General features: G+C 38.6%; 1 protein-coding gene across 2 annotated transcripts; it reads left to right on the forward strand.

Annotated features, from left to right (window-relative positions):
- Window positions 1-2,284: 2,284 nt before the first annotated feature.
- On the forward strand, window positions 2,285-23,663 carry CEP152 (centrosomal protein 152). 2 transcript variants are annotated; one of them, XM_088063362.1, is made up of 27 exons: window positions 2,285-2,366; window positions 3,512-3,634; window positions 4,315-4,415; window positions 4,625-4,691; window positions 4,903-5,247; window positions 5,721-5,889; window positions 6,546-6,686; window positions 7,638-7,777; window positions 8,081-8,281; window positions 9,674-9,821; window positions 10,469-10,560; window positions 11,386-11,549; window positions 12,135-12,339; window positions 13,120-13,212; window positions 13,336-13,466; window positions 13,640-13,768; window positions 13,900-14,035; window positions 14,757-14,936; window positions 16,024-16,137; window positions 16,417-17,067; window positions 18,407-18,581; window positions 20,727-20,808; window positions 20,893-20,993; window positions 21,738-21,894; window positions 22,175-22,278; window positions 22,404-22,430; window positions 22,669-22,887. In XM_088063362.1, the coding sequence occupies exons 2-27, from the start codon at window positions 3,548-3,550 to the stop codon at window positions 22,737-22,739; spliced, it is 4,011 nt and encodes a 1,336-aa protein (XP_087919488.1). In that variant the 5' UTR covers window positions 2,285-2,366; window positions 3,512-3,547; the 3' UTR covers window positions 22,740-22,887. The 2 variants fall into 2 exon arrangements, with proteins under 2 accessions (XP_087919488.1, XP_087919487.1); XM_088063361.1 differs by having other exon boundaries at window positions 22,404-23,663.
- Window positions 23,664-27,629: the final 3,966 nt, after the last annotated feature.

Consider the following 27,629-nt stretch of genomic DNA (forward strand, 5'->3'; position numbering starts at 1 on the left):
TGTGCCTTTAAGACAAACAATGTCCTCTGGCATGAACAGGCATAATTCTCTCTGTCTCCTGGCCCACCGGCTCAGTTCCTAAGGCAGACAATTGTTGTGGAGTTCAGCAGTTGCTGGACATCTTGACCATAAAAAAATACATTCTGTTGGCTTGCTAGTGTTCATGGCAAATGGGACACTGTAGTATGAGCTCTTTCCTCCAGAAAACAAGAGGAGAGGTTTTATAAAATTATGGAAGACAAGCTTCCGTGGAGGGGAAAATATAGAGCCACAGATAGAGCCTAGAAAACATCCTTATTTTTATTCTCAGCTAATAGGCATTTCATTCTCTGATAATAAGATTAAACTACTCAATTACATATACTGAAGCAGTGAGACGCTTTACAACATTAGTAGTTGATTTCCATGCTAATACTCTGGCATTTTTGATACCCTGAACCTTCAGGGCTAGCAGCTCAAACTTATGCTCATTCTATCCTATGCAAGCTGCTCAGCTGTGAAGGCCTCCAGCAACAGTTCATGCTGGAGCTCTGTGCCACAGCAAGGACAGCTGGTAAGAAACTAACTGGGATATCAGCCCCCAACATAATATCCTTTATATTCTCACATCTTATCAAACTTCAGAATGTGCTTGATATGACTCTGGAGTAAGTAATGAAGCAAACCCAGCTACATCTGTGGCATGTCAAGTGGAGAGAAAGACCCGCTGCTTTGATTTTTGCATCAAAGCTGAGTTTTATGGCAGGTCATAGAAGGAAAATGTGCAGAATTCCACCTCTATTTTTAGTACAAATCAAAGGTACTCAGGACTTAAATAATGATAGCATTTGGAGCTGTGATAGTATGAGATCAAAGTTTTTTGACTTTGCCAGTCAAGATGCTGACTCAGGGACTTTTTTCACTTCACCAGTTTTCCCTTTACCTGTGAATAAGAACAGCCAGAGCCAGTGTGTGATGTTTGGATCACAGTATAATGCAGTCTGTGTCTGTCTTTGAATATCACTGTAAAAGTTTAAAATACCTAAATCTTTGTTCTGATGCTCCTGCATATTTTTAAGTGTCTGAAGCAGATCTGTGATGTAAAAAGGAAGGAAAGGGAGATAACTGGGCGTCAGTGCAATAAATAAGTATATCAAAATCTTTTGATGTGAGAGAAAACAGATAATCCAACTAATTGGAAATAAAAATCAAACACAACACACCCATGCATTTTCCTAGAATAAACTACATTCATTCTCAGTTTTTGGTTTCTAGCATTTACATGCCTTCATTTAAGTTATTAATGCTGGTCTGTGGCCCAGCTGTCTCATGTAAAGTACACAGCCAGCTCCTCTGTGAAAGTCTTAGAAATAACCATGCTAAAAAGAAAAAGTTGTCTGAATTTTAGAAAGCTTCCAAAATATTGTTCTTGAGAAACTCAGTGAATTGTCAGACACATTTAAACCCCTTTAAGTTCTTGTTTGAGTCATTTAATGCCTGTGAAAGTGATGAGAATTGGTTAATCTCTGTTCGAAAGGTTACTCTAGAATCCTCTGGGGAAAATGGCTGATTTCACCTATAATGTCACATTTACTAGACATAGCATGTTCGTTCTTTTTCAAACATGTATAATTTTCACTGAAACACATGAACTGTTTGCTCCCATCAATAAAAATCCTCTAACAAATGACCCAAAGGTCTCTGCCCCGGGGTCCTTTCCCGCTGTCCGGGCTGAGGGCGAGGCACCAGGTGGGGCTGTTAAAAACGGACCCAACTCATTGTCAGCATTGCTTCCTGCCCGCGAACCTGCGCAGGCTTGTTCCTTCTGAGGAGGCTTGAATTTCTTTAAGACAATGAGTGCTCACAGCAGAGCGGCTTCCCGAGCACCCAAACGAAGGCTGCCTGGGGAAGGTGCTCGGCCAGGAGAGCTTCCCGCGCATCCCCTCGCCGCTTTCGTGACACTGACGTGAGGCGCAGCTCGTAGGCTCGTGACGTCACCCCGCGACCCGCGCGTCGCCAGGTGACCGCCACGTCCCGCTGCAAGATGGCGCCGCTGCTCGCCCGAGGAGTCCCCGCCCTTCCACAAAACTCACACTGCCATTGATGGTCTGCCTGACCAATCAGCTCTCCAGGCGCGTTCCCGCGACCATGCGCGCCCGCTTTCAAACAATCAGCGGGGGCGGGCCTGCGCTCCGCGCTGCTGGGCGGGCTCTGGCCGCCGGTTGGTGCTTGGGACTGTCAATCAGCGCGGCTCAGAGCAGTTCTGGCCGCTGGTTGGTGCTCAGGGCTGTCAATCAGCGCGGCAGGCGCGGGCCGAGTGTGAGACGGAAGAGCGGCGGGCCCGCTCCGGCGGTGGCTGTGGAAGACGGGTGGTCCCGTCGGCTCAGGTGGGTTTCAATGCCCGGGCCGCGCTTTGCCGCCGTCTCCGGTCTTGGAGGCCTCGTTGGAGCTGCACTGAATAATGGTGGCGTCGCCGTCTGAGAGGGCTGAGGTGGTGGCGGCCAAGCTCGCCCCGCGCCGCTGGAGCTGCCCCCGGCCCGTCCAGGTCCGGCTCTCCGGGGGTGGTCGCGGTTTTGGCGGCTGTGCACTCTCGTCCGGCTGCCTTCGCTCCGGGGCTGGGGAGGGCCCTAAGGAACGGGAACAGGGCCAGTGGTCGTGTACAGCTGATGCGGTGTAGGGGAAGGAGGTGTCTCAGAACCTCCTGTGCGAGGGGTCACGGGGATTAGAGGGGGTGCAACAGAGACAGGAGCCGCGTTGTGAGGCCTCCTGCCAGCTCTATTGGAGAGTTTCCTCGAAGAGCATTGGGCAAGAAGGTCCTTTAAACGCGGCGAAGTGTCTTTTAACTTGGAAATAATGCTCTTGTAATGTTACATTATACCAAGTGAAGACTTCAGTATGTGCTACACCTGCATGCCCGAACAAGTACCTCTTCAAAAGGGGGCAATTTACCTTGTAACCAATCGTGAACCAGCACTTATATACAGTAGCTTTCTGTGAACACACTGCTCAGTGTAGACAAGCCCTCGGGAATCAAGACTCACTTCCTTCAGCAGTGAAATCTGGAATTGATGTGGTACTTTTAAGATTTCCGTGATGCTTTTCCTATTTTTCCTTTTGGAGCTGTTATCCAAATGTACAAGGAACAGCATTCTTTCAGTTTTTAATACAAAATATAGTTATCCTCTAGAAGAATACAAAGCAAGATGTAGAAGTGGAGGTAACTATCATTGTGTATCACATCATATGTATACTGTACAGCATTAGAACTTGCAGAAAATAATGTCTGGTTGTAAGTGAACTTAAGAAATTATTTAATGTCAGCTTATGAAAAACCCAAATAATTGTTTTAATTGCTGAATTCTTGGAAGTGTGTAGGCTTGGATATATGAGAAGCAAGTAAGTAATGTGCAATGACTGTTTAAAAAAATTTATTTTTGTGTATGGTCGGATAAGTAATTCAGGTGATGAGGGTGGTGCTTTTTGATTCCTCTTGTATTTTACTCATGTGTGATGTTTTCCTGCCCTGTGATAGGTTTTGCTGGATACACAAAATCAGTATTAGAAAAAAATGTCTCTTGACTTTGATAGTGGAGCTCTACAAACTCAACATGAAGATGAAGACTATGACCAAGAAGATTATGCAAGAGAACAAGAGGTGAAAAAGAATTAAGTAATTTAGTTACTTTTGAGTTTAGCTTCTTCCTATCTTTTAAGTGTTTAAAAAGAAAGAAAGAAAAAGGTTTATGTAGTCTGGTAAGAGCAAAAGAGGGTGCAGACTGTGCCACTCTTGAAAAGCATAAAAAGTAAAGCTCAGGTGTGTTTTAGTTGTGGTGGTATTTTTCTCTGTTTGTGTCCAGTTGCCTGGTCCAGAGAAGATCACTAATTATTTCAGTGATGACTTCTTGAACATAGTGATACTTACCGGCAAGTTCTTATGTGGATTTCCATCCAGACCTCTCAAGAGCATGTTTTGAATGTCCACTATTCTCTTGCCTGGAATTTAGAGAGGAGAATCCCTGGCATGATCAGTTTGCAGATCATGCTTTGAAATTAGTCTGTCCTGGGACATGTCAACTAGATGGCATTTCCCTTACCTCTTTCCAGTGCAGCTCTTTTCTTAACAAGAGTTTTGCAGAAAAATGCTTTGGTTGGTACTCTGGTCTAGTAAGCATTCTGTGGTATAAGTATCTTTGTGAATTTCAGTGTTGTGAATTCTTCCTTGGAGGAAGAAAACCAGGGTTTTGTGTGAGTGGCCTACTTTGCCAGGGTTTTTGGGTGGAACTTTTTTTAATTTTCCTGAAGAGCATATAATGAATGTCGTTTGTTTTATTTCAGTTGCAACAATTGTTGACAGACCTTCCCCATGATATGCTGGAGGACAGTGGAGACCAACTCTCCAGTTACTCAGACTGTAGCATTCAGGAGACTGAGGAACAGTAAGGCATTTGGCACCATCTTATTATTTATGTTGTGCTTTCAAGAATAGAGCAAAGTCTGAGTTGATGAGGTGTGTAAAGGCAATCCAAATAAAAGGGGAGCTGTGGTGCAATTTGCAGTAAACTAGATGTGCCTTAATTTAAGAAAAGATGATTTGTTTTTTCTCTGAAGTTATTGGTACACAGTTAAGCTGCTTGTGTCTCTCTAGGTCACATGAGCCTGGGAAGCTTGATGGAAGGTGGAATGATCATCCATTGATAAGTGATCCTCCAAATGTAAGCTTGTATGAGAAGGGGTGTAATTACTGCTTGTTCATAATTACATGCTAAATATTGTTTAAATTCATTAGAGAAGTACATGTAGGTGATGTGTTTTGGTATTCATTTGAAGTGTTTCTAGCTTGAGGGCTGGCAACTTCTGAAAAAGGAGGGTGGGGTGAAATCTCAGTTTTGAGAGAGCAATTCTAAACCTCATATTCATTCATAGGGCTATGAACAAGGACAAAATCTGTACCCTGAACAATTCTTGTGTGACCAGAAAACTGATCATGTTGAAAAACATGGGAAGAATTGGAATGGCCTACATAATGATGAAGAGAAGAAACATTTATATGATGTTAAAGAAGATTACTGTGGCCGGGATGGCCAAGATGATCCAGATGATGTGTATCTTGGTAGAGATGGGTTTAACTCTCCAAGTTGCTACCAAGAGAACAATGTATATCATCTTCCTGAAAACTTCAGGCCTTATACAAATGGCCATAAACCAGAATTTAACAATCAGCAAAATAAAATAATAACATTTTCAGATGATCCAAAGGAACATCTTAAGGTATTTTAAAAGCTGGCACATTTTTTTGTCTCTTGGAAAATTTTCACAGGTCTTTAGCTATTGGCAGTAATATTTCTAGATGCCTTCAGTCTCTTACAGTCATTTCAGTTATGGGATATTTCTGTAGTCTATTAAAAAAATGAGATGTTAATAACTGAATTTTCATATGTTATGTTTTTTTTTCCTTCTCCTCTTGCCTTGGTAGAATTCCATGAGGTAAACTGAATGTGATTCACTTAAGTGTGTGCTTACTCTACTTGAAAGTGAAGTTAACACTTCACTACTTTTCTAAGGTGGAAGCTTTCATGAAAAATTCTGTCATGCTTAAATGGTGTGCTGGATTGGAGCCTGAAAATGATGAGTTGCTAGAATTCTTCTTAATATCAACCTGTAAAATGAAAAATATTTTCACTGAGCAAGACTACAGTTCTGGTTTTAATTTATTTCCTCTTATGTATATATTGTCACAACAGCAATTTGTTGCATCTGATGTTGTCAATGGCCAGTCACCAGAATCTTACAAAGTGACTTATAAACCATACCAAAATGGCATTCATCAAAATATTCCAGGAATCCAAGAAGGAAACAGAAGAAATGAAGTGTTTGAAGATTTGCAACATGAATTCTTGGGCAATGGTGAAAGTAAGTGTTTGGTGCTTAGACTTGAAATAAAATTGTATAAAAAGTTCACTGGAAATCAGTGATAGAAAATGTGTTGATTTCAGTAGTTTTTTTCAGTAAGAAGACAACTAAAACTATGTTGAACAAAGTATATACTCTTTTATATCTAGAAATTATCTCATTTTGCTCAGGGTATATGAGTTTTGGGCATTAAAAATGTAATTTTGACTGATGACACTGAAAAATTATTTCTGATGGTTTGATGTCAAATCTTGTTGACACTTTGTCACCTTCCATAATATTGGAAAATAAAGATTCACTATACCTTCGGAAGTGTACTCTGAGTGATGCCACATTGGGCTTTTCTGTTAGGTACACTTCAAATGACAGAACTACTTTGTTAGACATGTAAATTTGTAGTGACCACAAGTCTCTGAGTTCACAGCATGTAAACTTTTATCTTGGCTTGCTGTTAGGTTAGAATTGTAGTTTGCACAATCCTTCAGCCATTGCTGCCAGAGCAATTTGTGTGATGGGAATCAAATGTAGATTTAAAAAAAGATTTTGTGCACCAGCAATAAACTTAACAATATAAAAAAAAATCTGAGGAGGAATTACAGTGATGACTTTCTTGGTATCTGTGCTGACTTGTCTGCATGCTGTTTGAAATTTGGCAGATTCTTCAGAAAATATGCGGATTCTTCAACTTCAAGTTCTAAATAAAGCAAGGGAAAGGCAACTGGAAGAACTTAATGAAAAGCTAGAGAAGAGTGCACAGCAGATTAGGTATTTGAATCATCAGCTTTCAATGGTCAAAGGTAAAATGTTTTGTGCTAATTCTTAGATTTTATTCGTATCTAGCAACTTTTTAATTCTGAGATTGATTTAGAAAGTGTGTTTGAAGGTATTTATCATACTTACAAACTAGATTTGGGACTATATGCATCTAACCCTCTTCCCCCAAACATTGTTCTAAGTAAAAATCTCTGGATTTGTGCCTGACTGCATAACTTTTACTGTATTTTCAAGACCACTGTTGTTTTCCAGAGTCCCCATGTGTCAGGCATCACAAATGTATGGAAAAGTGAAAAGTTTGCCAAAGTAGTCTTTTAAAAGTCAGGGAAAAAAAAAAAAAAAAGCTGACACCAAAACACCCAAACCCCAATAGGAGAAGTGGACATTTGTGTATAAATTGTGTGGGGTTTTTTGTTTGTTTGTTTGTTTTTTTTTTTTTTTTTTTTTTGTGCTGTTTCAACAGGCCATTTCATAGACTGTATGCAGAGAAAATCTCTTTCAAAAATTACAAAATCTGTGGTGGAGACTGATGATTGTCTTAGATTCCCACTTCTTATAGGAACAGACAAAAAACGTAATAAGCTTAGAGAATTAAGATTAGAGTTTTTAGAATGCAAAAGAAGACAAGGAGAGAGAAAAGTTCAGCTGTCAACCATTTGGCTGTGTCTTGGCTGTTCCTCCAGAGGACTCTACCTTTCATGCTGTAAGGGAGGATGTGAGGTCCTCCTGCTTCCAGGATGGGTCTTGTGCCTTCAGGACCCTACTGGAAACAGTATATTGGAGTGCTCCCTGCTGCCAGGATCCTGGAGACAGTGGTTGCTGGATGGAGACTGAATGTTTTTGTTCAGTCTTCTGTTGTTGTCCACAGTATGAGACAGAGTGAATGGTTCTGTAGAGCAGGTTCTGAGCAGTTGTGTTGCATGAAGTGTTTGGGTAGCTGGTCATGGTTCTCACACAATTATCTCTTTCTTCAGATGAAAAGGATGGTTTGGCTCTTAGTCTTCATGAGTCTCAGAAACTCTATCAGAACGGAAAGGAACGGGAAATGCATCTTGAAGGTCAAATCAAGGCCCTTGAGACTCAAATTAAGACTCTTACTACCAATGAGGAGCAGGTACAGTAAATATTTATAGACTGTTTATTGTGGAAGACCTCTACAGTTAAATGTGTGGTGTATTTGCATTAAACAGAAGTGCTACACTCTGGAAATGCTGGTCATTATCATTGCAAAAGCTGAATATATGATGGATGAGGATAGGATTCATTGGTTGGAAATACTGTGTATGAAAACACAGGCATTATCTGAAGACTTGTAGCAATTCTTGCACAAAAGAAATTGAGCTGATGCACAGAATATTGGAGCAATATTGAAGTGAAATGTATATAACTAGGAACTAATGTAATACTGTTGCTACAGATACTGAAGCAATCCAAAGTGGCAGAGGTGGCCATGGAAAGCATGCAAAAGCAGCTGTTAGAACTTCAGCGATCAGATGCCCTCCAGCGAGCCAGAGAACAGCATGAGGGCATAATTTCTGCACTCAAGCAGAAGTATGAACAGCAAGTATTGTCATTAGAGCAGAAACTTGATGCTACACAATCTGCGCTCCGAGAGCAGGTGAGAAATTATTTTAGGATGCTGAGTACTGTACTGGAGAGCTCCCGATGTTTCCCAAACTGCATTTCTTGACCTACAATTCTAATAACTCCTTCTGGAAGCTGCTAAGAAAATGGAAAGGAAAGCCTCAGCATTATGAGGCCTATGTGGTATGTTTTCATAAACATCTCCAGGCAGTTGAAAGTTCAAATTGTGAGTTTGTACACAGCAGAAGCAGAGGAGGCAGGAATTCATTGTCTTAGTTGCTCTCTTGAGCTTTCCTTCTGTGCACAATCTTTTTTTGAAAGACTTCTGCAAATAACTCTGGGAAAGAAAAGTACTAAATAAGAAAGAATGTGATATTCTTGCAAGGAAAAAACAAGAGACTTTTTATTGAACAGTCTGTTGCCACGATTTGGTCTCAAAATGCTGAAGGATGACTAACCACTCAACAGTGATTTTCTTTTAGAAGTAAGGATTTAAAAGTAGAGGAGGCTGTCTTTAAGATGGAGTTTGATATAGATTGTGTCACATGGTTGTAGAGCTTACTGAAATTATTCTACTTCATATGTCATAGGAATCCATTCCACTATTAGAAATATTCAAGCAATGTATTCCAGGCAGGTCTTAATAAATTTTCCTTTTATTTCACATAAAGAAAATAAGATTAAATTTCTGTAATTCTTGTCTCAACGTGTAGAGATACATGGGTTGTATACTTGAAAAGGTAACTGGTACTTGCTTCTAAAAAAAATGCACTGCTAAATTTTTGTCTGCTAGTACCACAAAAAAGCTTAAGCAACTTTGTCTCTACTGTAAAATATATGGTAGCATGGTTGGGGTATTTAAAGAGGGAGATCTGTTTTTTGAGAGAAGATAGAAAAGTCAAAAGGTGCGAATATAAGGTACTGTGCCTTCCAGGTCTGTGTAGGTAACTAAGTAATGCCATATAAATGTCTGCTTTGTATATCCTGTGAAAAAGATAAGTTCCTCTTTTACAGAGTATTGGCACTTGCTAGCTTGGCTTTAGCTCAGTTAAAATAAACTGTCTTAAGCTGAGGCTTGATTTTTTTTTTCTGCAATAGACTAATTGTATGTGATTAATTACAGGAGATAATCTGATGTGCTGAAAAGTAACTACTCTAGGAAATATGAAATGATTATCATGCGTGTATGTTTATATATGAGTACAATTACTGCCTCCCAGTGAAAACTGAACTTCAATGCTGTAAAAGGTCACTTGTCAGCCTAGGATAGTGTATGATCTGTGATTGATTTAACTGTCCCCTACCCCTTTAAGTAACAGATTGATTATTTTTCTCCTTTATCCTGTATATATTTACTTTTTCTGTATCTGAAGTTGTTCTAGATTGTTAAATGTTTGTAAAATGAGTAAAAATACTCTCTTCCTAGAAAGAGCTTTGCAAAAATCTAGGAGAGCATGTTAAGCAACTTGAAAAATTGCTGGAAGAAACAAAATGTGAAAAAACTGAAATAATAAATCGACTGACAAGAAGCTTAGAAGAAAGCCAAAAGCAGTGTGCAAATTTACTGCAAACAGGTCAGCCTTTTACTCACGCTATTACCTTTCCTTGCAGAAATGTCTTCAGTTTTTCTAAATATGAAATTGCATATCGATGTTTCTATGGAAGTGGGATCAACATCAAGCTAATTGTGTTCTGGACTGTTTCCTATGCAGTGGATTAGTCAGACTTAAAGTTAAGTCTAGACTGAGATGTAAAAACCAAATAGAAATAAAAGCAAACAACATCTCCAAACCCCAAGCAACAATGATTAAAGTGTTTTCATATGTATTTTGTGCTGCATGTATGTAAATTTTGTTTCATAACAAATAACAAGGTTTGGATGCCAGTTACTTAATCTTGTACTAAGGTGGTCAACTTGACTTGCCTTTCTAAATTCAAGTCTTAGTGAGAAGAGTTGTTTTGGGAGGTGAAGGCTGATTCTTGGAAACCTGTATCATAGAAATAGATTGCGAAATGTTTTACAGTTGTTGTGTTTGACTTTTGCCTACCTTCACACATTGAAGTCTTTTGATAGTAATGCACTTAGTAGCTGTTAGTGAGCTGAATAGAAACAGTAATGTCTATTGCCAGAATCAACATTGCTATTTTTAACAGAGATCTTTCTTCAGATTGCATAGACTTCCTTGCATATTTATGACTTGCTTTTTCTTTCCTACAATAGGCTCAATGCAGGAGACAAATCACTTACGGTTTCAATTGCAACAAGCTCAGTCTGCACAGATGATAAGCAACAACATGAACAAGGCTTTGCAGGTTAATTTTATTGAATATTTCATGCCTGAATAAAACGTTTTCATTTGATTGGGGGGGCATTATAACTTAGATGCTGGTGGTTGAAATGTTCTAAATTTTGGGGGGAAAGAAGTACATCATCTTTGACTACTTTCTCTTCCAATGTTGCATGTTGGACTTCCTCCCTCCCCACCAGTTAAAACACAGTAGGGCAGTTGTACTAGCACAAATCTGATCTCATACTTCTGTCCAACCTGCTTTTGGAAAAAAAATCAATGTAAATTCAGTGTTCTGGGAGTCTTGTCACTTAATGAGGAGGTATATTCTGAAATTTATCTTTTGTCAACAAAAGGGAATGCTGGAAAGTCCTCTGTAAAGCATGAGTGAAAGTCTGTGTTTCCAATTCAGTTCATATATTTGATTTAAATCTGTTATCTTGGAAACTATGAGTCCTACTAAGTACTAGAGTAATAGCTGTTTCTCCAGGTATGTACTTTTCTGTTGTCAACCATTTTGCTATCTATACAAGGACAGCTGGAATGCAGAAGAGCAAAAGAAATAATACTTCATAGATGGACTGTAACAAGAACAACAGAGAACATTTCTTGCATATTTTAATGAATGTGTGGTTTTAATATATGCTTTGCTAGAGGTATCAGAAATTAAAAATGAAAGTATAAGTAAGTAAATGCTAGACAATTCAACTAAATACAGCTAAATATAACTATATTTAGAAGGAAGAACTCCATGTATTTGTTTTCTTTGGAAGAGTTAATCATGGGCCTGATGTGCTGGCTTGGAGTCTCTCTGATCAGTGTAATTTTTTTTCCTGTCTCTTCCTTTCAGGAAGAATTAATGGAACTGAAAGAAGAAATAGCTTTGTATGAATCTGCTGCCAAGCTTGGAGTATTTTTGAATGATCCAGGTGGAGATCGACACATGAGCCTGGGTGATTCCTATGTAGAACTGGGAATTAAAAAAATCACAGGGAAGGAGCCAAAATTCTGCAGGTATTGAGTGATTATTTTTGAAAGAAAAATTTTAAATCCTCTAGGAATTATGCAAATTATGTATAAAAGGACAGTTCTACTGGATCAACACATAGGTTTTTGATAGATATTTGAAATACTGCTTGTATTGCCAGGTAGTCTGAGAAACAGAAAAACTGTATTAATACCATAAATTGGTTGCCTAATTGCTGCTTTATAAGTCTTCAGATTTTATAGGGCCTGTATTACTGTTCCTTCAATTGTATCAGTTATATTCATGGATACTTTTTTTGCTCAAAGACTCCACATAGTTGCTTGAAGCTAAAGCTGTTTGTTGCACCAACCAGTTGAGTTGTTTCCAAACTCTTCACATTGTGTGAGAATGAATCTTTTGAGGAAACAACTGAATTAACAAGTTCTCTGTAAATTAATTGCAACTTGATGAAAAAGCTTTGATATTTATATCCTCTTATGCTTTTTACTATTACATCTTGTACATCCTGGTATTTCTGGTAGTATTAGTTGCTCTTCTCTTTGCTACCACTGCCTTTTAGATAAATATGTTTTGTCTTTTAAATACTGAACTGGTTATGTCTTTCCTGATAGTGCAATACAGAAGAGAGACATGGATAAAGAGCTCTCTAAAGATGAAATTATTGTAGAATTAAAAGCTGAGCTGGAACGTTTATTGAGCAGTAATAAAATGAAGAGAAACCAAATTACTCAACTACAGAATAATCTTAAAGATTGTCAGAAGACACTAGAGGAATACAAGCAGTTGACAGCAGAAAAAGCATCAAGAGATTCAGAGGTTTGTTCTTTTACACTTTTAAAAAAGTCAAGTATTCCTGGTTTTGGTGAACAAAACCAACATTTAAGCTTCTTATGAGAACAGATCAAAAATTTATGTATAGCTGAATATTCATAGCAACTCTGGTTTTGTATCTTTGGTTGAACAGAAAACAGCTGAATAGCAGAACCTGGGCAGCATATGCATTATTAAGTGAGTCCTAAAATGATGACTTACATGCTTGAGAGTGATTAGTGTCTGTCCTACTTTTGTTAGAAGTAAATTTCACTGGAAAAAGATGGTTTTCTTTAGCCAAATGGACCTTGTAATTTCTCTAAGAGGGCTGATAGTACCATTAGATTATGCAAACAGAACATTTAACAGATTGCCTTAAGAGGGCATTCACGATGTAGTTTGATCAACAAGGAATCTCCTTGATATTGCATCTCTCTTCCATTATTGCCTTCCCTCTATAGATTGATCATATTTGCAGTATCTGTACATGGTGACCTGGATGTGGGATAGGAATACAATGTATTTGAGAAGTGTGCTCTCAGTTGGATGACTGTTTTCATTCAGCTTGCGAACACAACACTGTGTGCTTCTTTAGATCTTCATGATACTGAGTTTTAAGAATTTGTCTAGAATAGCAGTGATATTGTAATCTTGCAGTGCAGTAATTTCTTGGGTTTTTATTTTTTTAAGTATAATTTTTATTCAACAACTCTTAACATTTTTAAGCATTAACTGCTAAATCATTTATATCTTGAAAGATATAATCTTAATTTTATCTATTTTTAGCCTGTCACAAATTTGAAGGATGCTTCTGATAATCTGAAGGAAGAAGTTCTGAGACTCAAAAATACTAACAAAGCTTTGCTACAGGAAATTGAGGTAAGACAGAGGTGCTGCTTACTACTACAGGAAAAAAAAATCACAAAAACCCCCACCCTGTGCTAAAAACCTGTGATTAGAAAAGATTCTTACAACCCCGTGTTACTTGACCCTTTTGTCCAGGCACATAAATCAACTATTGAAGAACTGAAGGAAAATGAGGAAAAACTGAAAAGCTTAAATCAAGACCTCTGTTGTCAGATGAGAAAGATGGTTCAGGATTTTGATCAAGATAAACAAGAGGCCATTGACAGGTAAGCCTCTTAACTTAGTTTAGTTTAATTGGAGGATTTTCACCCTGCACACAGCTTGTTCCAGCTATCAGGTACAAGAGGAGGTTAACGTTAGAAAGCTATTTTCTTACAGAAAAGTTGAACCTAGATAGTTGAAATCAGGTAATTATTTTTTTCCTTTCTTGAAATTGTAGGTGTGAAAGAACTTACCAGCAACACCATGAGGACACCAAAGCACATTTTGAGAAAGATCTGATGGAGAGGTTTGCTTTGGAAAAGCAGCGGCTTCTTCAAACTTCTGAAGAGACAATCTCACAGTTAAAGTAAGACATCATTATTTCCATTTTTACTGAAACTTTCATGTTTCCTGTCTGACCTTCACTGCTAGTTACACTTTAAAGATGGCTTGCTGTCCTGTGAGGCCAGTTGATTATAACTTATCTGTCCTTTGAAGGGGTAATATAGAGGAGCTGAACAAAGAGATTACCGCAGTGAAGGAATGTTACATTGGAGTTTGTCGGGAGAAGGACACCTTGGAAACTACTTTAAGACAGAAATTTCAACAAGAGCAGCAGCTGAAGGAAGAGAAGGTACTAATGGAAATGCCTATAAACCATATAAGTTCACACTGTTTTCAAAATGTAATATTAATAAGTGTGTTTAATTTTGTAAATGTTTGCAGAACCTACTTTGAAGAGATGCAGTTGTATCAGAAAGTTCATATGTATGACTTACTGGTTTTTAAATTAAGCTGGTGTTGTGTCCTGGGCTTTAAAATATTGTAGTAGTAACTCTTTCCAATAGCTGTTTGTTTTCATGGAGTGAACTTCCATAATTCTGCTTCTGAGGATGCTTAGTCAGCAGTATGAGATTTTACATTTACAGGACATTTTCAAATAATCGTGAATGATGATACAAGTGTACTTCTCCCTATACAAAACTGATCTAAAAAATACTGTGTTTTTTTTAATTAGTAATGAATTCAGACTGATTTGATTAAAAACTTTGCTTTTCTGACTTTATCACTGTGCAATGACAGAAGTAGATTAACTGTCTGGATAAGCAAGTGCAGTAAAGAGGTGCAGCTCAAAGTATGAGAGGAGTAAAGATGCTTATAGCCTATAATAACTTATGAGATACCATCTTAAAACACCATATTTGAGAGCTGAATCTCTTGTCTAGGTGTCATCAGTAAGATCAGTAAGTGCACAGCCTCTAGAGAGTTAATCACATCCCATGCATTCTCATTGCTTTGTACCAGAGCAGTAGTTGTGCCTTGGAGAGAACTTCATTTATTTATTTTTGGTCTAGCTCAAGAAACAGCTACTAGAAGAAAAAGAAGTCTCCCTTAAACTTCTGAGGACTGAGCTTGAAGAGGAACATGGAAGGTCTATGACAGCAGCAAAGAAGCAGTGGCTGGAAGAAAAAGACCAGCAGGTTCAAGAGGAAGTTGCATTAGCCAAAGTTCACTGGGAAAAGGAAGAAAAAGAGGTGTGAAACTTAGATCAGGGAATTAAAATTTTTGTTTTGTTGTTGTTGTTTTGCTGTTTATTTTCAGAAACAGAACTTTAGATTTATGTGCTGTTGTTCTGCCATTGGAAGTGTCTGTTAAGGATCTCTCATTTTAAACTCCTCTGAGGAACTCATTAGGTATTACACGTTTCATATTTTTAAAGAAACCCAAAACTTAGATCTTGCAAAGTAACAATGTCACAACAGTTGGTAATAAGCTGGAAAGTTATGCTTTCTGTTGTTTCACTCAGGTATCATGTAGAAATCCTTTGTGTATCCTACCCCATAGAAAAAACCTCTGATGAGTCACTATACTCTCTCCTCTCTGTGCATGGTTTTGTTCTTCTCCTGTTAAGGATGATCATTGGTGCGAACAGTGTTTCATTTGCTAAACACCAGTGAAATCTATTTATTTAGACACTGGGGAGATTTTTTTAAAAAAATATTTTTTTCCTTAGAATAAAGAACAAGTCTTTGCCAAATTAGAAAGAGAATGGCAAAGTGGGTTGGAAGAAAAGAGAACTGTAGTTGAATGTAATGACTGCAGCTGCCAAACTGACCAAGTTACAGCTGTGGATAAAGTTTCAACTAAAGAGTTAGGACTGTTGAAGGCCAGAGGCTGCAGATACAGAAGCCTCTGAAAAGGCCTTAAAAGAATTTGAATTAGAACCAGAAAAGAAATACTGAAAAAATCTTGCCAGCCAGGTAACAAATAATTGTTCTGTCTGCCTGGAGTCTGTGAAACTGCTGTGTCCAATTAAGTCACCTTAAAAAAAGACAATGGACTCCTTCACGAACTTCTTAAGTTTAGTATTGATATTTGCTGTATTAGAAATAGAGTTCTTAAAAAAAAAACAAATTTTGTTAAAAATAAATTCAGTGTTTTAAATTTTGGCATAATTTTTGCATGAAGAAATGCATGGAGTGCTGCTGGTCTGATTCTTTTGATTTCTGTAAATGTAGGCAATCCAAACTGAAGTCTGTTCTTGCACTGTTACATGAAAGTAATAATAAAAATGTACTCAGTGTACCTATCTACTGAAGCAGATTTTTTATCTGTTTGAAGGTAGATGCAGCTTTAACCCAAGCTCATGCCAAGTGGCTGCAAGAGTACAAACTGAATCTAAAGGTAGAACAAGAAAAATGGGAAAAGGAACATCAAAAGACTACAGCAAAGCAGGTAGCCCAAAATACTACTAGATATGTGTTGATAAACAGTTGTCTTCCAAATCCCATATGTTACTGAGAAATTAATGTAGACATAGGCACAGGGAGTCACTAAGGAAAGATGTTTCTTGTGTAGTCTGCCCCACATCCATTTTTTTTGCCTATATATGTTTAATTTTTAATTAAATAAATTGAAAAGATCTCCAGTAGATTTATAATGAGTCAGAGTTACATTTTGTGTATATATGAACGTGTGTGTGTATCTCTAATGACTGTGTTATATATTTGCCAGTTAGCCCTGGTTCTGTCAGCTGCTGAGGAGAAATGGAAGAAAGAATATGAAAGTACAGAGAGATCTGGACTAAGAGTTAAAGAACTTGAAGAAAAGATAATTTCTCTGAGGAGGGAATTGGAGCTAAAGAAAGAGGAAATCCCTGTAGCTGTCAAAGCAGAACTAGCAAAAGCCCGTGTGCAGTGGAACAAAGAAAAGCAAGAAGAAATTCAACAGATACAAGAGCAAAATGAGAGAGACTACCAATCATTCTTAGATGATCATAGAAACAGAATTAAAGAGGTCCTTGCAACAGCAAAGGAGGACCTTGTAAAGCAGAAGAATGACCTCTCCATTCAGAAAGAAGCAGAAATAAAGATGTTACTGGACCAAAAGCAGAGAGAATGGGAGGTTCAGGAAACCAAGAGACTGCAGGATGAAATTTATCGGTATGAAGAGAAGACTCTGGTTGAGCTGGAGTATTTGTTGAGTGAAATTCATGAAGAGCTAGTCAAGTGTGCACAGAGCAAACATTCTTGGAAGGAGAAGTGTTTTGACTCTCATGTTCAATTAACCAGTCAAGACAAAGACAAACTGAAGGCTTGTTTACAAAAAGCCTATAGAACCACAGTCTGCACAATCCTGGAAAAGAAAGAGCAGGAATGGAAAGAGGTAATATTTCTGTAAATTAAAACTACCAATCAGACAAGGGATTTGAGAAGTCAGGCCCTTTTTGTGTTCAACATTTGTGTTCATTGGTAAGTGTACTCTAAAACTAAAAGGAGGCTAAATCTACCATTAGCAAGTGAAAACAGAAAGGATGTAGCTTTGACATCTTCAGTCTTTAAAGAGAAACTCAGGTTAGGAATGTCATTTATGCAAAGACTTGTAAATTAAGGAGATAAATCCACCTGTTTAAGGTTGGGAGTCTGTTGAAGGCTCCTTGTAATCTTTTAGCTGGGCTGTAATGACAGAACCCACCTCAGATTTTTGCATACCTTCAAAATCCAGTTTGCAGTGGTGATTGGATACTGCTTGTGGATCATGTTATGCTTTTTTTCCCTACCTCTTTATACAAATAAAGATGAAAACAGTAAATCCTTTTTGCAAATTGCCTGCAGTAAGTCAGTTTGTCAGTCAGTTCTGTCTTGGGAATAAGAATCCTGCCTATTTTATTGTTCCTCTAGGACATCTTTTTCAGTGTGCCTACCCAAAGAGGAAAGATGTCTTACCCTCTTCTAGAGGAGTTGGGACTAAGTCAAATTGTGTCTCAAAGCCTTTGTTTCTGTTGTTTTAGCAGATTCCTCTTCTTGCAGTGCTTATGCTCGTAATAAGTTTTTTGTTGTGGGGAGCATCCCACCAGAAGTGCCATTGCCACCCAGCATTTAGTAGCTGGGGAATTATCCAAGAATAGGACAGAGAAAACGTCTTGTTTTTCAAGAGAAGATGGGGTGTTACCATTTCTTTATTGTCGGTATATTTCTGTTCAGCCAGTGGGCCTTAAATGTTTTCATGTGACAAGTCATATCCACAATGGTAAAGAGAATCAGGAGCTTTTTTCCTGTGCCTTATGCACCTTCTGCAGTGGAAATGAAATGTCTCTTGGTAAGCTGTCTAATGTGCCTTTGAATCTTAAAACATTGGTTGGCTTGAACCACCTTATCTAGTGAAGTCTTTTTAATTTCCTAGTAGTGTCTTTTCTCTTTTAAAAGCAAGTTATGTTCAGTTATTCAAAGACAGGGTATAGTTCTGCAATGTTAAGGGCTACTGACACTTCCAGATAGTATTCAAGATATTCATGCCCTGCTGTTGCAATGACTTATGCTAAATAAAACTTCTATATCGTAGAATAGATGTTTTCTTCACAATTTGATTTGTAATCTGTGGTTCTACTACAAGTTTAAAGTACCTGTGTTAAAATTACTAAAGTTACTTGGTGGCCAGGGCTGGTTGTGGTGTGGAACACTTTTTTTGCTGTGTTGGGTTTTCAGGAAGTGTTTTTCAATTGCAGAAATATGAAGAGCTAGTGAGTAATGCAAATAAAGAATCATACCCCTACCCACAACATGGTGCAGGAAACACTGGGGATGTGGCAAGACCCCCTGTATGCAATGTTGGACACCAAGCAGAAGCACAAAGGAGACTGAGAAGACAGCCAGCCATGCAGGAAGCTGGAACAGACAAAGGTATTTGGTTTGATCTTAATCTGACGGATTGCATATCATCAAATTAAGCTTGTTAGTAGCAGTCTTTAATAGTCAATGTCCTATTAGTGACCCCAAATGCAAAGTTAGTTGATTAGTATATATTTGGGTGATAGAGGAAGATACAGTTCTTTTGATTGTAAGGTTGTTTAATATTGCATAAGCTAAGTTAAAATCACAAACTACAACAAATGGTACTGGTCTCCAGGTTGCTAGGCTTTGAGGTTTCATTTTATCAATTGCTAGTAGCTTTCTGCTTTTGAAAGCCATACTTCAGGTATAAAGAAATGGATGTCTCATCTGCTAGCAGTGTGTGTATTCTTTGGGAGTTGTTAGCAGTAAAACCTTTGGAGTATATAACAGTTCATATGCAAGACAGTGTTAGCCATGATAAGCAGGGCATGATCTAAACTATGTTTTATAAATGGGTAATACTAGACTGGAGCTTCAAAGATTGAATTATACTGCTTGTTCATGGCATTACACAAGACAAGGAATTCTGCATTCATGTAAAAGATACTATTGTGTCAAGAACTTGCTTGACCTGGCATGGTGGTCTTCTCTGGTTCTTTTGGTCAAGAATGTAGTTGAAAAAAGTGTGAATCCCTGGGTGGTGTTTCTCTCTTTTTTTTTTTCATTTTTTTCCCCTTCTTCTCTTTCTCCCCACTCCCTGTGCCTAGTAGGTACTTTAGCATTGTAAATTGGTAGAATTGCTCTTCTCAAGGCTGTCACGTGTACTGTGGCAAAACTGGAGACAGTGTAGATGAGAAAAACTTCATGGGAGGGACAGATGTCCCTGGGGCTTTCTGTTTAGTTTGAGTTCTTACGCAACTGAAAAACATAAAGCAGCAAAAGCCAAGAGAGTTTTTGGCTCTGTGCCTGTAGTGTGGCTTGAATTCCTTCAACACCAACATAACAAACAGCCTGTTAACACAGAACAATACCAGCACTGCAGCGCTCCTGTCTCTAGAGCGCCCTGGCCTGGCTGTGGGGAGCAGCCATTGCTGTCCTGGAAGGAGCCCAGTCTTTGTGTATCCCTTAACCAGGCTCAGACATGTGTGAGGCTTTCCAGCTGGGACAGTTTCCTTCAGCTGACTTCAAAAGACCCTGCTTGGCTGTTTGGGTTTTTTTAAAAAATAATACTAAAAAAAAATTCAAAGTGTTTAACCTGCAAGTCTTTTTGCTGACTGAAGAACTCAGATCATTGCTGATGGAAGTGCATTGAGGCTGTGAAGGCTGTATGAGTTGATAGATGCTGCTGCACCTTCTGGAACAGGGTACCAGCCTCTCGTGATTAGTTTAATTAGGCCAAAATATTACACACTTTCCAGTGAGAAGAGGACTAAATAGAACACTGAAAATAGGTTGGGCTTGATTCTTTTTTTTTTGGTCCCTTGTTGATGTATAACTTTTAGCAGTTACTGTTGCAAGTCAGAAATGTACAAAAAGGAACCTTGGGTCTCAGGAACATTTGTGCTGCAAACTCTGCTGCTGAAAAAAGAGAGGCTGTGTGGCAGGACTTGAAAAGAGAGCTGGAGATGGCCCACAAACATCTTCAGCTTGCTGTGAAGGATCATGAAGCTAAGTCAGAGCAAATCCAAGGTTAGGATTGTTAGTCACCTTAACATCTTTGATTCTCTCATCTTTTGGATCTTTTAATTTTCAGTGGATACTGGGGTTTTGGTTATTAACCTCAAAATAAACAAAAAAAACCCCTCACCACAAACCAACAAAACCAACCAAGCTGTATCTTGCATCTTTCTATCTCAAAGGCACAATTGCTAACCCACAAATTAATAATTCTTTTTCACAGTTTGTCAAAACCACTTGTTTTTTTATCCTGTTGTTTCTCTCCAGGTATACTTGATATCTCAGTTTAGTATTAGTAATGGCATATGAAGACTTTAAGCTTATTTAATTACTGTATGAGATGATTTTTATATTCAGACTTCACTGAAGTATGTTGGGATCAATTCCTATCTGCTTGTTACTGCAACAGCTGTACTGCAACTAGTGATGCTTTGGGACATTGAGCTCTTGTACCAGAGACAGCAGTTATTACATAAGCATTTCTTGAACCTGAATTTAGAGAAATGCAGTGAATATTTTTTTCGTCTTTTTTAATAGAAAATGAGATGGTTCCAGGGCCTCTAATTGCAGAAAACTCTGAGATGAAGACTAAACTGAAAGACCAGGGATCACCACCAAGGTATTTAAAACTAAATATGATGATTTCTTATTTTGGGAAGATATAAGTTGCTTTTTTGTGCAGTGTGATGTGTATGCATTTCAGGTCACTGGGAGGTATCTCAAAACCTTGTGCATCCTCTGACTCTGTGAAAGGTCTGGAAGAAATGCGTGCTCACTATATTAAAGCTTTGAGCAAGATTAAGTGTAAGTATTAAAATCTTAGCTAAAAATTTAGTGGAGGAAAATAAATTACTTTGTTGCTTCTTCCTTCAGCCAGCTTGGACAGGAATCTGACAACTAAATTACATAAGAAGTAAATTTTTCCATCTTACTGGAATGACTGTGAGAAATGGAATTGTCACCCTAAATTCAATGTATAATTGTGATGGGCAAAACCGTTTTACCATCCTTGTTTTGTTGTACTGCAGTATGTCTTTTAAAGTGGTAAAGTGTATTTTGAGAACTAATCTTGTTTCTCCAGGAAAAAACCTACCTAGCCTGCAGCTTGTCCTGAGAGAAAATATGCTTTTCTCTTGTGCTTTATCCTGTCTTCTGGCTTAGTCAGCAACCTTCTGGCTGAGGAGAAAGGATTGAGTGTAGCACCAGGTCTTACCTGAGTGCATCAGGTCCCCAAATTCCAGCTGCATGGCCATTGAAAAGTTTCTAGACCCATATTTTACCAGCCAACATTCCTCCCAAATCCCTGTACCTGCTTAAGATGCAGAATCAGACGACTGAATTCTTTTCTGATGCTTCATATTGACCTGCTGTGGTTTGCCCTGGCATTCATCCAGTAGGCAACAACTGGCATGAAGATTTGGTGGAATGTTGGCAGGTAAATCCATATCCTTGCTTACTTGTTCTAGGTCTGGTAGACAATCCCAGTTTGTAGTGTTGGCTTTTTCCTCACTCTAGGGGAAAACTGGTACTAATGAAGTGTGTTTGTAGGTGATATGCTTTGTTATATCCGTGAAAGTAAGGAACGAGCTGCTGAAATGATTAAAGTGGAAGTTTTAAGAGAGCGCCAAGAGACAGCACGGAAAATGCGCAAATACTACTTGACATGCCTTCAGCAACTGCTCACTGATAATGGCAAACATGAAGGGTAAGTTCAAGTATGTTTGGAAATGACTGTTGGCTGTGCAAGAGGTGTGTACATGTTAGTCTGGTGTTTGTCCACCTTGGAGCAACAGCCTGGCCTGAAGTCTTGCCAGGGTGCGTGTATTGGTGCCAGGTCACTGCTGAGCTGCCTGGCACACTGTCCTTTCAGTATTCTCTGACTCTAAGTAACGTTGCCTTGAAGTAAAATGTAGAGTTGAGTTGCCCTTAAACTTGTTTTTGTTTTTCTTTTTTTTTTTTACCCCATGTTCTGCAATTCTTGACAGAGCTGAAAAGAAAATAATAGATGCTGCCAGTAAACTTGCTACAATGGCTAAAGGACTGGAAACGCCTCTTCGACACATTCCCCAGCGCAAATCTGCCCGCCCAGGTGTGCTGGATTCTGTGGTCCTTCTGTTCTTGATCATATTGATTTAATGCATGTAGTAATGAAAATGCTTTTCTTCCAGTATTAACATTATCTTCAATTATCTATCTCTTTCCCTCCTCTCCTAGCTCTATGTTTAAATTCTGATCCTGGAGGTGAGTGCTCCAAAAGAGATTATGTGCTTCGAACTAGGTCACGCCATGTGGAAAGCAAATCATGTAGTGAAAGCAGTACTGAAAAAGCCACTGATAAAGTTGTCCAAAAGTGTGTTCCACGTGACTTGAGACAGCAGTTTGATGCAACACAGACCAAAACACAACACGTGCTTCATGAAACAGTGACTTCAGATATTCAGAACAGGAATAATTCTCAAAATCTCGATGGTACTTCTAGGGGTGTTCTACCAGAATGTTATCCAAATGAAGATGGAAGAAGAGAAAAATATGGCTCCGTTGCAAATATAGACAAAGGACCTTTGTGTGCTGTGAGTAATGGCATTGCTCCTCCCTCTGCTGGTCGGGGAACACTACAAAATATGCGGGTACCCAGTGTTACAAATGGCTACACCAGCTCTGGGCCAACTCATCATATGCTTAAGAGCAAGAATGGAAGAAGGGGCTTGAAAGAGGATAAATGTATCCAATCGTGTGGAAAATGGAAAACTAAGTCTAAGAGAACTCAGGAATTTGATTTTAAAGACGCTCCAGAAAGAGATGAAGGAAGCAGCAGTGAATGGAGTTCTGGGAATGGAAGCTTGCATCTGGATTGTGGTGAAATGCCTCTCTTGTATTCTCAACAAAAAGCCAATACTGATGTTCAAGCACAGACTGTGTACTGTGGAGAGTTTTCTCACATCAGGTCACTTTCCCCTGCAGATGAAAATGTTACTTCTTGGAGAGACATTTCTAGTGGCAGTGGCAAGATTCTCAGTACAAAAAGCAGCACAAAAGTTTACAATAGAGGCCAGCAGATAGCAAACCCAGAGCGTACTTCATTCCTCAGCTCTTGACAAATTAAATTCAGCTGTCTCACAACTCAATGCAACATCAAATTCAAGTGTAGGAAAATGCTGCAACAAATCTTTGTAGAAAAATGGTGTAGAATCTCCAGTCTCAGCAAGATAGTGATTTTTAACTAGCCACTCTCTAACTTGAACCAATACCAGCAGTGCTTGTTTGAAGGAAAAAAATAACTTGATGTTTAAATAAAAGTGTGATGATTGAGGAAAATCTCTTCTACTGTGTCCATTTCATGATCAATGTTACACAAACAATTTTTATCCAATTACTTGAAATATTACTGTGGACTTTTGTTTACTTTTGTAATAACACTTCCACAAATGTTTATGTTGCACTAGATACAAATTTATTAAATAGGTTCTATTTTTATATTCAATTTAGTGTGCAGTGTTTATCTAAAACCAAGCTACTGTAACTTGTCATTTTTTAAATGGTTATCAAAATTATTTCAGAGTGTAATGAGAGATGTTTTGGGGTTTGTTTGAAGTTAGTATTTTAATTGACTTTGCCATTTTGAAGGACCTCCTGTAACCTTCTGTTTGTGTTCCCACAACAAAAGCAAATATGCTTGCGTTTTTTCATTAAATTATCATAACAAATCATGTTTTAATTATTCTTCTCTTTGATACAGCAAAAAGTAGCTCATACTGTGTGTAAGAAAGGTATCAATTAGAATGACCTTATTCTGTAGGTGTTTCTTAATTAGTATAGGTTATCAGTGTAAACTGAAGATGTAGTAATTTTCCCTCCTGATGCTTAGAAATCTCCTATTTTAAAGGCCTGCTCACATTTTAAAGAGAATTGCAAAATGTATCTTTTTTCCTAGACTTTTTCCTTTCCTTGTGATGGCATTTCATTTCCCATGATCCTGTGATGAGCAAAGGATTTTGCTGCTGGTTTGCACCGGGGGTGATTAAATCACTTGTTGCAATTAATAGTTATGGGCCAGGAATTCATAGCCACAGTAATATGGGAATTCTAAGCAAAAAGGTTTTGCTTGCTATTATTTTGTGATATTAGAAGAAGAAAGTCTGACTGTTCTCTCAAGGATGTTCTGCATGCCTTTCATATGTAACATTTAACTGCTTATTTGTTATGGTTGCTTATTTGGTCCTTTGGAGTTGAACATCACGGTTCAGTTTGAGAATCTTTTAAGTTTTCAGAGGAAAACAGTACATAATCTGAAGACAAATGTGTTTAACTTCCTTTACAAAAATGTCCTGCATTATATTCCAGGACAATTGGCCAGGCAGAATGCATTTCAGCTCTTGGTACACAGGCCTGGGTTGTGACTTGAGACTCTCACAGACACGCTAACGAGAGACTTCTGAATTTCCTGGTGGCTTTCATGTTGCCCATAAATCCAACCCCACTTCCTCTTTAGTGAGGTGGGGTTTGTCATCGTCAGTGGGAGCAAACAGGCCATGAGAGACCACTGGTGCCTAAACAAACATGGGCTGTGGTTAAGTTCAAGGGCCAAATTCCGAGCTCTTAGCTGAGGAAATAGCTGTGGCCTTGTCTGCAAAGGAACGTTTTTACTAGTTGTCCTCTAAGCCCCAAGTGGAGGCTTTTTTCTTTTTTTTTTTTTCCAGTGATGAGTGGCTGTTTCTGGTTAGCTTAAACATTTTCCTGAATTCCACAAGGTAAAAAAGAAGCACATTTAATCCTGCATAAGAGGTACTTTTACAAGTGTTTAAGCCAATACATCAGATTGATTCAATCCTTGGGAAAGTTCAGAAGCTGACGCAGCTTACAGATTTGATCTGTAAAAGTAAACATCCAGCTATCCTGTAGGATATCCATGACCACGCAGACAGCAGCTGAGGGCCCATCATCTCATTGCTGTGGACCAAATGGAACTTTTCCAAATATTCCATCTGAGGTGGGTTCAAGAGCTTCTGTTCTCTGTAGTTGCTCACAAATGTCACACTTAGTGGCAACATGCAAACTGCTTTTAAAATTCTAAAATGTAACTTTTTGCAATGCATTTTATTTCTGTTGCCTTGTTCATTGTGTAAAAGCATTTCCATGGCTTTTAACAAATTCCCCGTGTTTAAAAGTTCAGTGGTTTCAGTGTAGAGTGAAGTATTTACTGATCCTACATATTTAATTTAGGAGCTGGAGTCACACCGATGAGGGCAGACCTTCCAGTTGACTGCTCTCATCTTGCTGTTTCAGTTGTGTCATATTAGGCAGCTTCAGGGACCAAAACTGAAATGTATATGAGAATGTGAAGGTAGGTAAAGATTCAGTTAAATCCTTGCTCACTGAATGCTTACTGTATGTCTTGTTGCAGTGACAACTCCAGAGAGCTCCAGAGCTGCCAAGGAGGTTTTAAGCTTTGCTTAATGAAAATCAGGAGTCGAGGCCAAGAGGAAAGATGTGCATTGAAACAGCAGCAATCATACCTTGGTGAGTAAAGTTTAAAGTGCAAGATGATCCTTAGCCCAAGAATCAACAGCTCCTTGTCAAAAGTGTTCCTCAGCCCTCCTCTTCCCAATATCAGTTGGAAAGAATGAAGCAGTTAAGAGAGTAGCATAGGGGGTGGCAACTCCTGAAATTGGACAGCTGACACCAGTCGGAAAGGGAGATGTAATGTTGTAATATGTGTGCCTTGTCTTGGATAGTTGAGCCAAGATTGTAGTAGAGTCACTAAATTAATTTCTTCAAATAAGCCTGTCATGTATTTTCACCCCCTAGGTTATATGGCTGACAGAACTTACCTGCTTTATTCAAGAAATTATTACCTGCTGTTACATCTTTTTGATTCATATGATTCCTTTGTCAACACTGTGTTTATGATGTAGGAGCCAGATCAAATTTTATTCTACTATTGTTGCGGTTTGGCACTATTTAACTTAAACTTTCTTTAACAATACCCCCCAAAGTAACAGAATGCAGTGGTATTCTTTGCTGTATTTTTGTTCCCTATATTTTCTTTGGCTGATTTATCAATAATATAGGACTGCAAATGATAAATAGAAAAGAATTAGACCAAACAGTCTTGGTCCTACCACGCTTGATAGTTTTCACTCTGGTTCAGCCAGTTGTCTGCAGAATTACTGCAGTCTTTGGAAAATAGTCTACCATATTGTGAAAGCCTTTCAAGATTTCTATGATTAAATTCAGGTTCCCTAAGTATAACCTGTGGCTATGCAGCTTAGGAGATCTCTGGCTTGCTTGCATTCCTGAGCTTTACTTACCACCTTTGCAATTTCATATCTAGTTAGCCCCCTTCCTCTTACTTTACTTTATAGTTGGAACTTTCCTCTGAGGTTTGAAGGTCTGCTTACTACTGTATCATGTCCCTTTTCCCATAAAATCTCAAGCTGGACACACTTCCCAGAAGTATTAAGATACACAGCCACATATATATATATTTCAGTCATTCATCCTTAAAATTTGCTGTCAAAACTGTTTGTCTGCTGTTGGAACTCCGTGCTCATGTTTCCCTTTGTTCTGTGGGAGTTGCTAAGATTTCCCATTGAAATTTATTTTTCTCTTTTGTGCAGATTCACTGTGCAGTCCTGTCTCCCACAGTGTGGATGGCTTACAATGGAGACGATGGCAACCTGGCAGTGATACAGGAGCACATTGCTTGCAGCTGTAGTGAGATTTCACCCAGCATTCTGATGCAGAGTACTTTGCACTTCCAAATTAATCATGCTCCTCTCTGTTCTTGTTGCTTGGGTAAATATTTCACTCTTATGTAGACTTTGATGGTGATCTGTGTGAGAATCGAGGTTCTTAATTTCCTTCTTGTACATGCTTACCTACCAAGCAAGCTTTTGTGCCCAATGCCTTTTTCACACTTGATAAAATGAGTCTGTTTCCATCATGTAACATTGCTTCTTTGAATATCTGAATACAAGTGAAGAAATCCATGTCTATTGCCAAATGCCCTGGCTGAATGCCATCCCTGGTGTTCTGGCTTCATCCAGATGACGAATGTTCCCTGTCAGCCTGCAGCCTAGTGAGAGGGGACAATGGTACAGAAATCCTGTAATTATCTAATCAACTTTGCTTAGAATGTTAAGCAAATGGAATTCTTTAATACTCTGGCTTTACTATAGCTGTTAATTACCATGTGCAAATGCAATTTGTACAGCAAAACCGAGTAGAGGAAACGTTCACTTGTAAGTTACTTTACTCCCCTCTAGTGGTCTCATACCACACATACGTTTATGTAACACTTCATCACCATGTGTTTAAGGACAGTGTTAGTATTCTGTAAAACCAGAAGTCTTCTGGTAGCTTCTCATTCCTTCTGCTCCTCTTCTCTTTCTATAGAGAAACTTCTTCAGGGATTGGAATTCTTGCCAATGTATCTCTCTA

The sequence above is a fragment of the Pseudopodoces humilis genome, chromosome 16 (genome assembly GCF_049639895.1).
Source record: "Pseudopodoces humilis isolate 2021_Gansu_Grassland_sample_001 chromosome 16, ASM4963989v1, whole genome shotgun sequence".
Taxonomy (NCBI): domain Eukaryota; kingdom Metazoa; phylum Chordata; class Aves; order Passeriformes; family Paridae; genus Pseudopodoces; species Pseudopodoces humilis.

Excerpts from the sequence above, each read along its gene's own strand:
- CEP152 (XM_088063361.1), top strand. The coding sequence starts at position 3,548 with ATGTCTCTTGACTTTGATAGTGGAGCTCTACAAACTCAACATGAAGAT. Across the intron at positions 5,248-5,720 it reads ATCCAAAGGAACATCTTAAG|CAATTTGTTGCATCTGATGT; the intron begins GTATTTTAAAAG and ends TTGTCACAACAG. Across the intron at positions 22,279-22,403 it reads GCGCAAATCTGCCCGCCCAG|CTCTATGTTTAAATTCTGAT; the intron begins GTGTGCTGGATT and ends CTCCTCTCCTAG.